This window comes from Maylandia zebra, linkage group LG13 (genome assembly GCF_041146795.1).
Source record: "Maylandia zebra isolate NMK-2024a linkage group LG13, Mzebra_GT3a, whole genome shotgun sequence".
Classification (NCBI taxonomy): domain Eukaryota; kingdom Metazoa; phylum Chordata; class Actinopteri; order Cichliformes; family Cichlidae; genus Maylandia; species Maylandia zebra.
In genome coordinates this window covers 32,332,761-32,349,193 of record NC_135179.1, presented here as the reverse complement: position 1 = coordinate 32,349,193, position 16,433 = coordinate 32,332,761, and the positions used below count along the sequence as shown (strand labels likewise).

Below are 16,433 nucleotides of genomic sequence, written 5' to 3'. Positions count from 1 at the left end.
TTGTGATAGAACCTCCTCACTCTGCTGTAACCTTTTTCTATGCTTCTATGAAATATTTTACTACCTTAAAACAAACTTGATGTTGATACGTTTTTTTTATGTGTCATCTTCCAGTCCTCCTGTAGCACCATTGAAAACCATTAGTGATATTTTTTTTAATAAAGGAAAAGAAGGTCAGTGTTGTTGGGCTCAATTACTATGTGTTCAGTTAGTTAGCTTGTACTAAATGGTAAAGTGACTGGTACATAATTGAGCACTCAAGGTGCTTTCTTGTTAATCCAGTCACACTCATTTATAGAGTACTTTTATCTAAGCACTTTTGAACATTTGTGCACACACTCAGTCTAGTGGATGGATTGGAGCAGCTTGGAGTTCAGGATCTTGCCCAAGGAATGTGTAGGCATGCAGACTAGAGGAGTCTGCTTTGTTAAGGCTTTTTCTGCTTCAATCCTCTCTTAAGCTCTTGTTTCATTTCTGTTCATATGCACACATTTATTGCATCTATGTATGGGATATGTTTGCTTAAACATTAGTTGATACATTAACGTTAAATTAATTAATTTTAGTTATCAGACCTTAAATTTAAGACTGAATTAATTTGGCTTCAGCAGTATTTAATTTACCTGGTAACCAGGTACAACAGAATGTTATAAGTAAAAGAGTCTATCTCAATATACTTCATCAACATCAAAAAGGTGAATTTTTGTAACAAATAAGGAGTTTCTGCTGGGTTTTATTTATTTATTTATTTATTTTGGTATCATGTCTGATTAAGAATCTTTTGTCTTATTTATGAGGTGGGATGTAGGATAATTACATGATGAACTGGGATAATTATGAATTTCTTTTAGTTGTCATTTTAGTCATAGTTTGGAAATCATTGCTAATTTATTCATGTAACTAACTTTGATGAATTAAAATTTTTGCATACATGGCAGAAACAGTGTTTATCTAAGGAGGCTGGTGGGTCTGTCTAGCACAGACCCACCGCTGGAACGAGACAATTCTACTGCAACAGCAAAGACACGAGTCGGCAAAGTTCTTTGTATTGCTCGTGCACGACGGAGAAAACTGTGATGAGCGTCGTTCCTTCGCTTGACCCCAGTTGCTCTCGTCTGCTCCCTCGTAGCACTGCTCTTTATTGTGGTTACACGTCTATGCACAAGTTCATTAACATATGACGTTTTACACAGGCATACATGTGAACAAAGAGTACCTTATCCGTGTGTACGTATAGGCATGCGTGTGTGTGGGATCAACATGTGACCCTGTGAAGAGTCCCCAAAGCTGGTGCCAGGAGTCCAGCGGTCCACCTAAACAAAAGGCACTTATACTTACGCAGATGCAGATACAGAGTAGGTGTCCTCCTATAGTATAAATCAAGAAGAGAAGGTATGACCTCTCTCATGACCTTAGGGTGTGTATGTGCATGCCAGAACACTCTGGAAGGCACACACAGTCTTTACAGACTGCTAAGGATCAAACCTCTATCAGTCTACAAACATTTATATACTTTCTAAGCATAAATGATTATAAATTTCTATGCATAAATGGCAATAATAAAACATAAACCCAAAAGAGGCTGTTTTTTCTTGGCCCCAATAGTTAGAAATAGAAGCGAGGAATTGTGTTTATTTATTTATTTCTTGGTAGGCACTTTGTTTTCCTACTTATTCTAACCCAGTTACTGTGTTCACAGTGTGTGCCAACCCAAAACTAAGTAACCTGAGTAGCTTGGATTGTAAAGGGATTCTTTTTGCACAAAAATGCAGCCACTATTTCTTCTGTGCTTTAAAATGGTACAGAGCTCCAGGCTACTTTTTTCTGGTTGTTCCACACAGACTTTCCTTGATGCACATTATCTACGGTGTCCACTCAGGCAGACTGTGTGTTGGCGGAGGCATGTCACAGTCTTACTATTTCAGCTACTCCCCGCTCTATTCCTTTGCCCTATAGGGGTCAGGAAGACCTGACACTGTCCAGCCGTGCTTGAGTCACAGTATTTGCCACCCACTCAGTGTGACCCGTGTGCTCAACACCCGTCCCTTGTAGCAGCAACCTGCCTACGCATCAACTCTCCTGTTTCCCCATTAAAGCGGACTCAGTGAACACTTGTTTAATGTTATTTAACTTGGTGTTATTGACCGTTTTAATTACTAATTGTGGTGGTATGTAAAGTTCATGATGAAAGGTGTCAAAATCTGTTGTCTCCTTGGGTGCTAACATTAAGAAGAGCATGTTGTTACAAAGAGATCAGCAAATGTCAGATATCTTTTTAGTCACTTGAACAACTAGCAAACTTAGAACTTTAAAGTAGCAGTTAGCGGTTTAAGTCTTTTGTTTTTCCCCAACCATTGTTTACAATAACTCACTGCTAGATCAAAAACTGTTTACATCAGTTCACAACACTTCATCTTCACTTCAGTGGTCATAATGTTATGATTAATGAGCGTATACTTGCAAGAAAGAAGTTGAGTCCTTTGGAATTCTGCATTAATGATTAATAAAGCATCTGAGGTGGTTGTAGCTCAGGAGGAAGAGCAGGTCATCCGGGGCAGTCACTCTAATCGGCAGTTAGTCTCTAAAGTATATCCATCATTATGAATGTGAATGATAGATAGAAAGCCTTTCTGTAGAAGAAGCATTGAAAGAAGTTCTTGTATGGCCGGGTGTGAACGGTTGACTGAACATGCTACACTAACGCGTTTCCTCACAGAGTAAGAAGGGAGTGTTGTTTCAGAAGTCTTGTGATTTATTCAAATGCTGCTTTGCAAATCTAAGATCTGCTGCTGTGTTCTTTTTAGAAGGATGAGGCATTCTTATGGCAACCCTTCTAAGCAAACCATCCACGAGGTCGTGACGAATTGTAACATTTAATGTGCTGAGCTGAGCTTTTTTTTCTCCTCCCAGTTTCTCTGACCATTGCACAGTCTGGTCATGCAGTGAATTTACTGGGATGTCTGCTTCTGGGAAGATTTTCAACTGTCTCAAATCTATTCTACTTGTGAATTATCTTGATGCATAAAACCTTCAAATTGAAAGCGTGTGTACTTGCATTTTAACATTTTGAGAGCAGGTGTTTCTTCTTATGTCGTCTTTCCTATTAGGTGTTTTTCTTACAGTGGCTAATTAACAGTTCTAATTATGTTTGGCTCGAATTCTTAGATTCTGTGTCATTTTAGCAGGACTCCCCCTTCTATGGAAAGAAGCAATAGTCATGAATTTTCTCCTTTAGATCATTTGTCTTGTTTTGGATTGATGAGCACTCTGGTTTTTAAAATTCTTCGTTCACAAGAAGTAAGCTTTGTTATAATGAGCAGACAAATGTTGGACTTTTAAATAAAGAAAGGGGTCCTACAGCTCACAGTATTTTACTGTTTCCCTGAAATAACTGTTCTGATCCATAGTATGTGACCAACCCTAAATTACTCCACATCCCCAAGCAGACAGGAGCATCAGCCAACACTGAATCTAAATGAGTATTTCACTGTGGACACTGTTTTTTGATACCAAAAATTGTCAGTACGGCATTAAATTAACACAGTGGTTAATTGAAAAGTTAGGGGAGAAAATTACTGCTTCTGTCTACTAAAGAGACTTTAATCGAAGACTGCCTTTAATATCTACATCTTAACATCACTGTGTTTCTGGAGGTATGCAACATATGGATGCATAATTTCAGTAAGACGATTGATTTAAAACTAGTGGAGATTAAATGGGTGAACAGGATCCAGCAGTAATACTTTTGTTTCAAGCAGCTCTAATACATGCCACACTAATTCATCACAGGTGCTTTCCTACAGGTCTATAGGCCTGATAACTATTAATCAGGCTGAACATCCAGAATTGCTGCGCCAAACACCTGTCTCCATATTGCCCTCTGAAGGCCTTAAATCACACAGAGTGGAGATTGTCTGTTCTCAGTGCTGCAATGACTGCAGGTCAGCACTACCAGAATGGTCATAGTTTTGATGGATGTTCATCCTCTTTGGGTTGCAGCTCATCTTGTGGCTGAGCACAAAAGGTCAGATTCTTGTCTTTGCCGTTTGCTCTACATCATTGTTCAGTTTTCCATTTGGTGATGGAGACTACAGATATCATGGATATTAATTTATTCAGAGAGAGCTGTGATATCCAAATGAGTGTTCTGCACATTTTGGATTGGCAGAAATTGTTAGAATCCGTCTGTGTGTAATATGGATGTTCCATCCAGTAGTTGTTGAGTCGTTTCACTTTGAAACTAAAATCTCTGTCACGCTAGTTTAAATATTATAAATGTCAATATTTCCAAGTACATCTTTTGCCCATGACACATTTCTGTGGATTAAGATTAAGCTCATATTTCAACAAATGTTGGAACCAAGCATTTCATAGCTGAGCTTGGTGTTTTCTGTGGGGAAAAAGGTTACTGATTACAGGACCTGTGACTTTGCAAAGAGTGGTTTCCAAAGAATTTTAAATTAAATTATTTTACACTGAAATTTGCAAAGCTAATCTGAACCCTAATAATAAATCAGGTTAATGGGTCCCCTTTAGGTCTCAAAGCGCTGCTTGTAGCTCAGAAACCCCAAGTTGAGGAGTCCGTTGAAGTATGAGTGTGTGCATAGTTGAATCAGCCAGGTGGTATGAAGAAGCACGATACAGGGAGTGCAGAATTATTAGGCAAATGAGTATTTTGTCCACATCATCCTCTTCATGCATGTCGTCTTACTCCAAGCTGTATAGGCTCGAAAGCCTACTACCAATTAAGCATATTAGGTGATGTGCATCTCTGTAATGAGAAGGGGTGTGGTCTAATGACATCAACACCCTACATCAGGTGTGCATAATTATTAGGCAGCGTCCTTTCCTTTGGCAAAATGGGTCAAAAGAAGGACTTGACAGGCTCAGAAAAGTCAAAAATAGTCAGATATCTTGCAGAGGGATGCAGCAGTCTCAAAATTGCAAAGCTTCTGAAGCGTGATCATCGAACAATCAAGCGTTTCATTCAAAATAGTCAACAGGGTCGCAAGAACCGTGTGGAAAAACCAAGGCGCAAAATAACGGCCCATGAACTGAGAAAAGTCAAGCATGCAGCTGCCAAGATGCCACTTGCCACCAGTTTGGCCATATTTCAGAGCTGCAACATCACTGGAGTGCCCAAAAGCACAAGGTGTGCAATACTCAGAGACATGGCCAAGGTAAGAAAGGCTGAAAGACGACCACCACTGAACAAGACACACAAGCTGAAACGTCAAGACTGGGCCAAGAAATATCTCAAGACTGGTTTTTCTAAGGTTTTATGGACTGATGAAATGAGAGTGAGTCTTGATGGGCCAGATGGATGGGCCCGTGGCTGGATTGGTAAAGGGCAGAGAGCTCCAGTCCGACTCAGACGCCAGCAAGGTGGAGGTGGAGTACTGGTTTGGGCTGGTATCATCAAAGATGAGCTTGTGGGGCCTTTTCGGGTCGAGGATGGAGTCAAGCTCAACTCCCAGTCCTACTGCCAGTTTCTGGAAGACACCTTCTTCAAGCAGTGGTACAGGAAGAAGTCTGCATCCTTCAAGAAAAACATGATTTTCATGCAGGACAATGCTCCATCACACGCGTCCAAGTACTCCACAGCGTGGCTGGCAAGAAAGGGTATAAAAGAAGAAAAACTAATGACATGGCCTCCTTGTTCACCTGATCTGAACCCCATTGAGAACCTGTGGTCCATCATCAAATGTGAGATTTACAAGGAGGGAAAACAGTACACCTCTCTGAACAGTGTCTGGGAGGCTGTGGTTGCTGCTGCACGCAATGTTGATGGTGAACAGATCAAAACACTGACAGAATCCATGGATGGCAGGCTTTTGAGTGTCCTTGCAAAGAAAGGTGGCTATATTGGTCGCTGATTTGTTTTTGTTTTGTTTTGAATGTCAGAAATGTATATTTGTGAATGTGGAGATGTTATATTGGTTTCACTGGTGAAAATAAATAATTGAAATGGGTATATATTTGTTTTTTGTTAAGTTGCATAATAATTATGCACAGTAATAGTCACCTGCACACACAGATATCCCCCTAAAATAGCTAAAACTAAAAACAAACTAAAAACTAATTCCACAAACATTCAGCTTTGACATTAATGAGTTTTTTGGGTTCATTGAGAACATGGTTGTTGTTCAATAAATGGTAAATGGCCTGTATTTGTATAGCGCTTTACTAGTCCCTAAGGACCCCAAAGCGCTTTACATATCCAGTCATCCACCCATTCACACACTGGTGATGGCAAGCTATATTGTAGCCACAGCCACCCTGGGGCGCACTGTCAGGAATTTTTGAGGAATAATAACATTATTCCTCAAAAATACAACTTGCCTAATAATTCTGCACTCCCTGTATAAGAACCAGTCTATTTACAATTTGCCATGTTAAAAAAGGATAGAAATATTACTTTTGCTTATAGAAAGTGTCAAAACAAATTATGTGATTTGCTCAAACAGAGGTTTTTGCTGTGTCTTTAAAGCAGTAAAATTTTTAAAACTAACTGCCTATGTTCCTTCTGAAACTGTCTGATTTTAATCTTGTGTTTTGCTTATGTGCTTAAAAGATGCTCGAATATTCTTTTTTTCCCCCATTCAGTAGAGCCTGCTTAAATTGGTTTCCTCTTCCTTTTAAGGTTGGAGAAAACAACCGGACATTGACAATTCATAGGAGGAATTCGGATTCGATTGCCCCCAGTAATTACATAGATGTATCAAAAGGGGATTGAGATTTCTTGCAAGGTGTCATCCACAGACAGTGGTTAAAGGATTAAAGCTCAGTGTTGTGCAGATGCTAGGAGTAGAACAGAAAGGACTTGGAAATTTCAATATAAATGTAAAACAGTCTGGGAGCCACAAACAAGAGCGGAGGCTGACACTGTCTCAACAGACCCTTGTATTCGATGGCTTCTGTAAGGTGCTGCTTCATGCAAACAATAACTGAAAATGAGCCCAACACTGAGTCATAAATCACATTTGCCAAATAGTTTATTTTCTAAACAAACAAAACAAAAAAACAAGCGACCTCTTTCAAACACTTTCGGAATCCCTTTCTCCATTCCTGTGGCTACTTGTCATCAGACTTTTACCGAAGGCAGCCAAACCTTGAAAAAGAGACATTGTCAAACACTGTGCTCCTTGTAGCCAGACTGGAATATCTTCAAACATCTTGAAATAAAACTACAAGACTGACTTCACACTGGGCGAAAGAGCTTTTTTGTTAAGTAGCTAAGCATCTAGGCAAGTTCACTGTTATTTATGGTCGTACATATATTCTTACCGAAGACATTCTTCAGGGTGTTTTGGGCTCTGATAGAGGCCTTTATGTTTTCTGGCACTACGCAGTGGTGTGGACTGCAGCTTGATCTTGAGCACTGTGGGTTGCGGCTCCATGAGGTCTCTGGGTTTGTGTGGCCGCTGAGCTGCAAAGCCCTCAGCTACCAGCGAGGTTGAAAAATTGTCACCGCCGTCTCCCCTGGATGCCGACGTGCAGGAAAATGTACAAGTCCGAAGATGCGAGGGTCTACAATCTGTGGCCCGCTGTGCAAACTGGGGTTGTAAAATCTTGTTTTGATGGTAAGAAATTGCCAAATGCAAAAAAAAAACCCAGGGAAGTATATGTTGCCTGTTTTCCCCGAGCTACTCAATGAGATAGCGGTGACGTGGAAAGCAAAGCCATACAGTGAGAAAACACCCCATCGTGGGGAGCTCCCTGCTGGATTGTAAGGGGGATGGAGTCAGTCAGCCTCCGCCAGATGCCGCAAGTGGAGCCAATGGTAGTAAGCCATCTTCACCCGAAGACGTCTCTACCCTCATCGGCTCCATCCCTCCCCTCCAAGACAGACCGTTTTTAGTCTAGCCTTATGGATAAGTGCTACAAGGCAGCAGCTCTGTCGGTAAGAGCCCACAACATCTCCATGGTAATGGCTTACTAAGCTGAGCTAGAAGAGGCCCTGACAGCTAAACCAGATTCCACATCCATCCATCCACTTGTGCTTATCCTTTTCAGGGTTGCGGGGGGCTGGAGCCTTTATCATCTTAGGGCGAGAGGGGGGTACACCCTGGACAGGTCACCAGTCTGTCGCAGCGTGAACACATAGACAGAGATAACCATTCGCGCTCACGTTCACACCCACATCCACACCTATGGGCAGTTTAGAGTTCCTTTGGACTGTGGGAGGAAGCCGGAGTACCCAGGGAGAATCCACGCAAACACGGGGAGAACATGCAAACTCCACACAGAAAGACCCCGGCCTGATGGTGGAATTGAACTCAGGACCTTCTTGCTGTGCGGCAACAGTGCTAACCACCGTGCTGCCTTCTTGTGAAATTCTACTTTTTTTTTTTTTTTAAATTGTTATACAAAACAAAGTGTAATGCAAGTCTTTGTTATGTTGTTGGAAAACCTCCATCTCCTTTAGGCTACAGGGCAGAAGTCTTTAGTCATTAGTTTGCCTTCACAAGTGTCTGGAAGCTGCAGAAAGGACTCCACTACTTTGTTCATAGGTTCTGCTGAAATATTGAATCATGTCAATAGTGGCAGCACTGAACAGATGGTGAGCAACTTCACAGCAATCAGTTTTCTGGACCATGATGTTGGGAATGGTGACCCTAGATTAGGTTATATCTACCAGCAAACATGTAACGCTGTATCCACGTTGTCTCTACAGTTCTAGATATGGCACGCCACGTCCCCCTCTATCGAGCACTACTGGAGCTGCTGAGGGCCATTTCTACCTGCACGGCACTGGTTCCTCTGCTGCTGCCTCTGACTGGAGACCCAGGCCAGGATGAGGAAGAAGAGGACGAAGAGCATGCTGAGGGCCAAACCTCTGTTGGGATGCTGCTGGCAAAGATGAAAACATGCGTTGACACATACACCAATCGCCTCAGGTGACACAAATAAAATCAAGTGGGAATAACTCTTTTCACCTTAAGAGAAAGCTTTAATGAGTTTAAGGTTTTAAATTTTTAAGTGATCTCAATTATTTAAACCATTTATGGGCTTCTTTTGTTTATTTGTTTTGTTTTGTTTTTTCTTTTTTTTCATTGCATTTTAGATTACAAAAATCAGATCCTTTATGTCACCACAAATTTAAGTTGAATATTGGATGTAGCCAAGACCTTACTATCCCAGTTCTTCATTATCATTAACAAACAATACTGCTGAAGATGGGCTCTTTATCTCTCAAGCTGTATTCACACTTACCATTAAAATGTACCCCAAAAGGGACACTGCCTGTGCTCTGTAAAAAAAAAAAAAATGTATGTGCATTTTTTATTATATCCAGCACGCTCAGCTCAACCACTGCTGCTGTAAGCTTTTTGACAACATACTGTAGTGAGATTGACACACACACACACACACACACTGTGTACATACATGTCACAGTGCCTTGTTATGAATGATGCATTTGAAGGTATTTTTAGAAAATGCCTGCCATGAATGTTGCAGTAGCTGTCATGCTGCCAGCATAGTTTATTTAACATACCAAGGGGCAGCAAACCTTGTAGTTCATAACAGGTTAGTGAGAGCAAGATAGCTTATTGAAGGCATATAGTGGTTGGTGCAGGTAAGATTTTGAGCCACAGGAGTTTAGAATCCATGTCAGGTGTAATGGGAATGTCTGTGATATAACCTAAGGGACAGATGTCATTTAAAATGACAGACCTTTATTGCATTGCGTTGCCTTTCTTGTGTGGAGCATCATTTTGATGGCCATAGGACATTATACAAGCACAGTACTCACATTCCAGGTCCACACACAAAATAGGGACTTTAATTTTATTTTTTTTTAAAAACTGAAGAAAAATACCCAGGCACTGAGAGTGATCACTTGAACTGTCAGCTGTGTTTCCTAGGGACTTGTCTTCATTTTTAAGTCACAATTCTGGGTTGATGAAAGCAGCTGTTGAGCCCATATATTTGGCAGAATGTAAAATACTGTTTTAAAATGTGCAGAGCAAAGTTCTAAGAGTGGCCATGGAAGAGAAGCACCACACAAACACATTGTTATCTTATATAGCAATTTTATTTTCTTTCAGGGTAAAAATGTGTAAACTGGGGATGGGGATTGTTATCTAGATTACTGACGTGGTTATATTCCCAGAGAAGTGGATAATTTAAATAACAGGCAACAGATCTTAATAATAATAACAATAATAATAATTTATAGCAATAAAACCTGCATCCATATAATCATCTTTTGTTTCAGAAAAATTTCTAAAAAAAAACAACAAGTTATTAAACAGCACAATCTGTGTGTGTTCCAGGTCAAAGAAAGATAAAAGTAAAGGTGTGGCAAAATCAGAGAGCTCAGACCCAGAGCCCGAGGGTTTGACTCTGCTGGTGCCTGACATCCAGAGGACAGCTGAGATAGTCTACGCTGCTACTACAAACCTACGGCAGGCCAACCAGGGTATGTATACACAGCCTAACATGAGGCTTTATTACCTAAAAAACAACTGTGTTTGCCGAGTTCTCATTCTCTGCACTGTTTGCTCTAAATCTGAAGGCTCTCAGGTCACACTGTTCAGTACATTTAAGTGAACACACCACATACCCAGATTTGTATAAAAACAAGTTTGGAAATCAAATATTTTTAAAAAAATGTGAAGCTCTGAGACGCCCCTCCCTCCCTCCAAATTTCCCGTGTCACAACTTGAGCTGAATGATTTTAGCAGGTGCCAGATCTATTGTCTTTAGCTTATCAAAGTCTAAATGACTGACTGCAGCCCGACAATTTAATTTCAATCAAGGACACCATTGGACTGTTATTGAAAATTTGAACTTGACCAAACTGTCTGAAACTGCAGGTCACATTCACTGTTATCTAAATCTGCTTCTAATGTTACCCTGTAGCTTTTGTGGTGGATGATGGACTATATGCTACTAAGATAAGATAAGATAACCTTTATTAGTCCCACACGTGGGAAATTTGTCTTGTTTAAATTTGCTCCACATTCCTTGGCCTATGTTTTGTTTTGGGGGTTTTTTTTCTCCCTCCTCCAAGGTGGGTTCTGAAATGTCGTATGAGCCCTACAAAGATAAACAGTCAGTTAAAATTGTAACACAAGATTCAGACTGAAGAATAGAAAAGGCCAAAGTACATATGACCTAACATGTATAAGACATCGAAAAATAAAGAGAGACAAGTCATTAGCCATCTTAAGGTAGCAGTGCCATCAGTAAAATGTCTGTGTCATGATGAAGCATGACACATTTCCTGTTTCTGCTGCTTCACAGTATTACAATATTAGGTTTCTCCCACCCATCCATTTCTTGCTACTCCCTGCATTAAGTTTTTATGCTCTGTCTACATAAATTGGTCATCTAACTGAGCACTTACGTGGGGAGCTGGCTATTAGACTTGATGGAAGTGTGCATGTGAGGTAGGGGGCTATAGATAAAGATTAATGTTCTGTCATTTCATGTAAAGAAATCCATATAGCAAAGGGCTCTATGATTACCAGTTATGCAGAGTTGTCCAGTGTATAGCTTTGCAGCATTAGTGCACAATACATGAATAATCTTTTAATTAGTGTAGAGGCTTTAAGAAATGTCTCTGACATGAGTTACCATCCTCCTCTGTTTTGATTATATTGACTGAGAAGAGAAAAAGTCCCTTTGAAGTGTTCAGTTATCTGAACAGGCCAGATAATGATATCAGCCACTGCTCTCTACAGTTTGTATTCCTCCAAGATTCAATTGCAGTTCTGTTTGTTAAACATATCCTTATGGAAAAATTGTATAATATTCTTTCTTGAGCTTGTAAATAATTGTCTCGCAATTGATGACTGTTGATGTGCTTGAGAGCAGGAAAAAACTGTGAATTTGATTTAATGGTGGAGGAGTAGAGTACTTTTGAGCATATTGCAATTATAGGGTTCATGTCTGTTAGCACACCTGCAGAAACCCTGAATTCTAGGTTCTATTTTAAAGCTTTAGATAATCTATTCCACAGAAAACATTGGCCAATCATAGATCTTTTAAGTAAGAGGGCAACATTTTCTGTGGAATAGGTTGTCTAGATTATCTTTTACATTCTGTAAAAGATCTGCATATTCATCCATTAAGTTGGTCTTCGCCTTTGAAATCTTCCAGGACAATTAGCTGTGCCTTTGCTCTATAGAGTAGGCAGACAAAAAAAATTTGAGTCTTATATTGTAATTATATTGCTGCTGTTGCCACTATTTCCTTTTTACACTTAATCTCAGCAGTGGAAATGGAGAGCATAGCCTTTGACCCATTCTTGTTTTTCTCGTAAGTTTTATCACTTCTATCATTTTTCCTGTGTTTGTGAAAGCTGCTGAGATCACCTCAGTGGGCCAGCAACTATGAGCCTGCCGCTGAATTGTAAAATATTTTGTCACAATACTATTTAATTGCCTTGTTGCTTATATGTCTTGGTAGCTAGGTGAAGACAGTATTATTATTAATTAATCTCAGAAAATACAGTTACTAAATGTAACACTAATAGACGTAATGTATGCTGATTGAAATTCAGTATTTATCCAAAAGTCTTAGAAATAACTCATCCCTTTATAGCGCCTTGAATTAAATAAACAAGGCTGAATAACTGTATATAATGCAATGTAGGTCAGTGACATCTAAAATTGAAGCCTCCAAACTGAATTGACTTAACACTTCAAACTAAAACTGAATATTGACTAGAACCTTAATGAAGCAAGAATTTATTACAGAACCTTTATGTTTGAATGTATTGGTTTTAGTTTGTACCTCATCAATTTCCATTTGTGAATGTAGCAGGACATAATTTATATTGCACTTCCTCAGTCTTCATTTGAGTTAAAGGACACTTCATTTCTAAAGGGACTCTTAGATGCACAGAAAATATCCCTTTGTTCAGTGGTCCTGGCTACATTGGTCAGACACACACAAACTGTGCACCAAATGGATTTAGTTGCATTGGTTTCTGAAATCCCATTTTGAAGCCTCTAGCTGAGTATTTGTCATTGTCGTCTTGGTGTTTTGAAACCAGATGTGATAAGTGAGAGGTAGAGTTGACTTTTATTATTAACTCTCAGTATATAACAAACCTGTTGGGCATGTGGGAGGTTTTGGTAAAGATGAGCACAGTGAGAAACACCTAAACATAAAACACATTCCTAGGTCTTTTTCCTTATTCTGGGCTTTGATATTTTTGCTCCCTACTCTCAACCTTTTCTTTACCAGAGAAGAAACTAGTGGAGTCTTCAAGGAAGGTGTCAAGCCGGCCGAAGCCCCTGTCCGTACTCCGCTCTCTGGAGGAAAAATATGTAGCTGCCATGAAAAAACTACAGTTTGGTGAGTTTCTATCAATCAGTAAATATATACACACAAAAAGTGATGCACCATTCTGCTATAAATCTTCTTGTTCTATCTCATGTCTGACATGCTTACTAATGTCTTCACACCAGTATTCTGAAAGGGAAGCAGAATCAGGCTACTTTCCCATCCAGCTGATCTCTTTTGTCTTGTCCATCACTCTCCACTCAGCCATGTCATGATTAATTACACTGTTTTTGCTGTCTTGCAATTGATTTTGTAAGCAGGTTGATGTCTGAGGTCATTGTAAGTGACTTGACTGTAAACAGTGTTTGGGTATGCAGACAGCATAGAAATAGACAACTCAAGACAGGGTGGCTGTTTCATCTGAATGTTTCTCACGTTATGACTCAAGCTGTATATTGTTTAAACAATATACAGCAATATCTGAGCTTTTTTTGTAGCATTTTAGCTATAAAAGATATTGCACTTGTTCAGTAACTTACACACTTTTGTTTTTTGTGGTAAAAAAGTACAGTCAGATCGGGAGTTAAAAATAAATTCAATGAAGGTACAAGAGACTTGTTGCATAAGGATGTTAATAAAAATTGTGTGCAGTATGTGTCATTCTAGCATTTAACTAAAAAACAGTTTTTCTTTTAAATTTTGTTTTGTTACTAATCCCTGTTATTACCAGTTTATTCACAAGAAGTTCACATTCCTGGCCATAAAGCACAAACATCGATGTCAGATCAGTTGGATCTGAGATCTTAAAAAAAATAATAAATATATTCGCTATGAGACTTGTTACAAGTACTTGTTACAAGTATGCTGACAGTGAGCTAACCTGGGACACACAGAATTCATTAGCCTTTTCTCTGGAAGAGTCCAGAGTTTTTAGTGCTAGCAGGGCTGCTGTGTCCATTTTATTTTATTTATTTATCTTTTTTTGTCATGGTTCTATAGTGTCCATCTTTCTGTGTGTGTGTGTGTGTGTGTGTGTGTGTGTGTGTGTGTGTGTGTGTGTGTGTGTTGTATATGTAAGTGAATAAAAATGAATATAAAAGATCTGATTAATTCTGGAATGGAGTATGAGGTTCATAAACTCAGAACAGCAGGTCGATCTTCCTGTAACGGGTAACATACCACGACCACAAACAGTATTTCATCTCCCTTTATTGCTTTAATTATTACCGTGAATTTAGATCGCATTTTATCTGTTTGAATATGGCTTATAAAAGAAAAAAACTCCATTTTCACTTGTGTTTATAATTGGGTTGAGCACAGTAATGCGCTGAACTTATCCTGACCTGTGTGTCTGTTCTCTGTCCAGACACCTTTGAAATGGTATCAGAAGATGAGGATGGAAAGCTGATGTTCAAGGTGAACTACCACTACATGTCTCAGGTGAAGAACGCCAGTGATACAAACAGCGCAGCCAGATCTCGCCGCCTTGCCCAAGAGGCTGTCACTCTGTCCACCTCTCTGCCTCTGTCTGCTTCTTCGAGTGTCTTTGTCCGTTGCGATGAGGAGAGGCTGGATATCATGAAGGTAATAGAGCTTATCCGCTATTTTAGGCTTAGGGCTACAGATTTATAGCAGGCTACGATGACTTCACACTGCATGATAAGAATACAGAGGATACATTGTGTGTTGTAGTAACTGTTTTGATTGAGAATGCACTCTGGGTTTAGTAGAATCCACTCGTGTGAGAAGTGGGTGAGTGAATCAACACTCCCAGGATTTTTGTGTGCTGTTTTTCTGTGGTGCTCCTGCCATATGAGTTGTCATCAGCAGCTCTTAGTCATTCCCCTAGTGACATTTGATAAATGGCTCTTACACCGCAAGTTGATTAATGGCAAAGTCTCCTTTGCTAAATGTCAAAATTCTCATCTGTTTAGCTCCATTTTGGCAGGAAAATATTCCAAATAAAGACGCAGCATACTAACAACAAAGCTGACATATGATTAAAACACTGCACACAACAGTGCAACATTGACATTGATTAGTCAAGAAATGCAATGGATGGATGTATATTCTTATCTGTAATCACAAACTGAAGTAAGAAAATATCTTTGACCTCAGTTAACGCCCCTGTTATGCAAACATGTTCAGAATTTACCAAAATTAACTTCCCCCTATAATAGCATGGCCCAAGGAATAGCATGAGCAGAGAGGGACAGTGGCTGATGAGGTGGAAACATCAAGATCTGTGAGGGGTCAGTACATCCTAGTAGCTCACCCCACATCCTTAAATTAATAACCAAACAGCCAACTGCATTTATTCAGCACTCTCCAGGTGGCACAGTCAGTTTCAGTCTCAAAATGCTTCCACACCAGATTTACTTGACTTTGGTGGAAAGTGCAATGAAAGTGATGTGCCTGAATGTTCATGTCAAAATAACCTTAATGCATGAGTGGCACCCAGTGCCCTCCAGAAATCTTAGTGTAGCTGCTACGTAATCTCAGTGTTACAAAACCCCTAACACTACTCAAGACCAATGTGGTCGTTTGCACAAGGGTCAGGATGTTCGCATTATGAAAGGAAAACACGTCTACCTTACTTTGGACTAGAATATGCCCGATATAAATTCAGTGAGCACTTCAGTATGTGAATAGAATATCTTATGCAATGCACCTGCATAGATATGTTCACTAGAGGTATTTAGAAGTTCTTAGTCCAGACTTGGTCCAGCAGCACCATACACCTACCTTTAATTGAGGCATTAATTCAAGCACTTGATAGTGAGGTTGAATAATTTTCCAAGAGGAATGATAGAAACTCATAAAAGAAAGATGTGCCAAGGTTGAAAATTCATTCCTAAGATGACTTGAGGTCATTGAACCCAAAGTTGTTCTGAAGTCCTTGATTTCAATAGAATATTTAAATCTTTTATCTGGCCCATTGTTGTAGACTATTTGGTCCCTATACGTACTACTGTAGTGACTTGTGTTGTTCAAGTAGCCAGTATTAAGTAGGACGTTAACCCAGTGGGTTTTAGACTGCTAGAGGTGCCCTTGGTTGCCGATTCTGTTTGTAAACTTTTGGACTTAATTTGTGAACTTTAGACAAGGGAAAAAGATTCAGTGGTCTGGGAGTCATGTCATTGCTTTTTGCCAGTGATGTTGTTTAGATAGAACTTTATTAATCCCTCGGG

General features: G+C 39.7%; 1 protein-coding gene across 3 annotated transcripts in view; it reads left to right on the top strand.

The window, feature by feature from the left end:
• birc6 (baculoviral IAP repeat containing 6) overlaps nt 1–16,433 on the top strand; it is a 130,424-nt gene that overhangs the window by 95,127 nt on the left and 18,864 nt on the right. For all 3 annotated transcript variants that reach the window (XM_004574403.4, XM_004574404.4, XM_004574402.4), the window contains exons 65-68: nt 8,678–8,900; nt 10,281–10,426; nt 13,204–13,314; nt 14,609–14,826. In XM_004574403.4, coding sequence (XP_004574460.1) covers nt 8,678–8,900; nt 10,281–10,426; nt 13,204–13,314; nt 14,609–14,826 — 698 coding nt within the window. The remainder of the gene's footprint in view (nt 1–8,677; nt 8,901–10,280; nt 10,427–13,203; nt 13,315–14,608; nt 14,827–16,433) is intronic.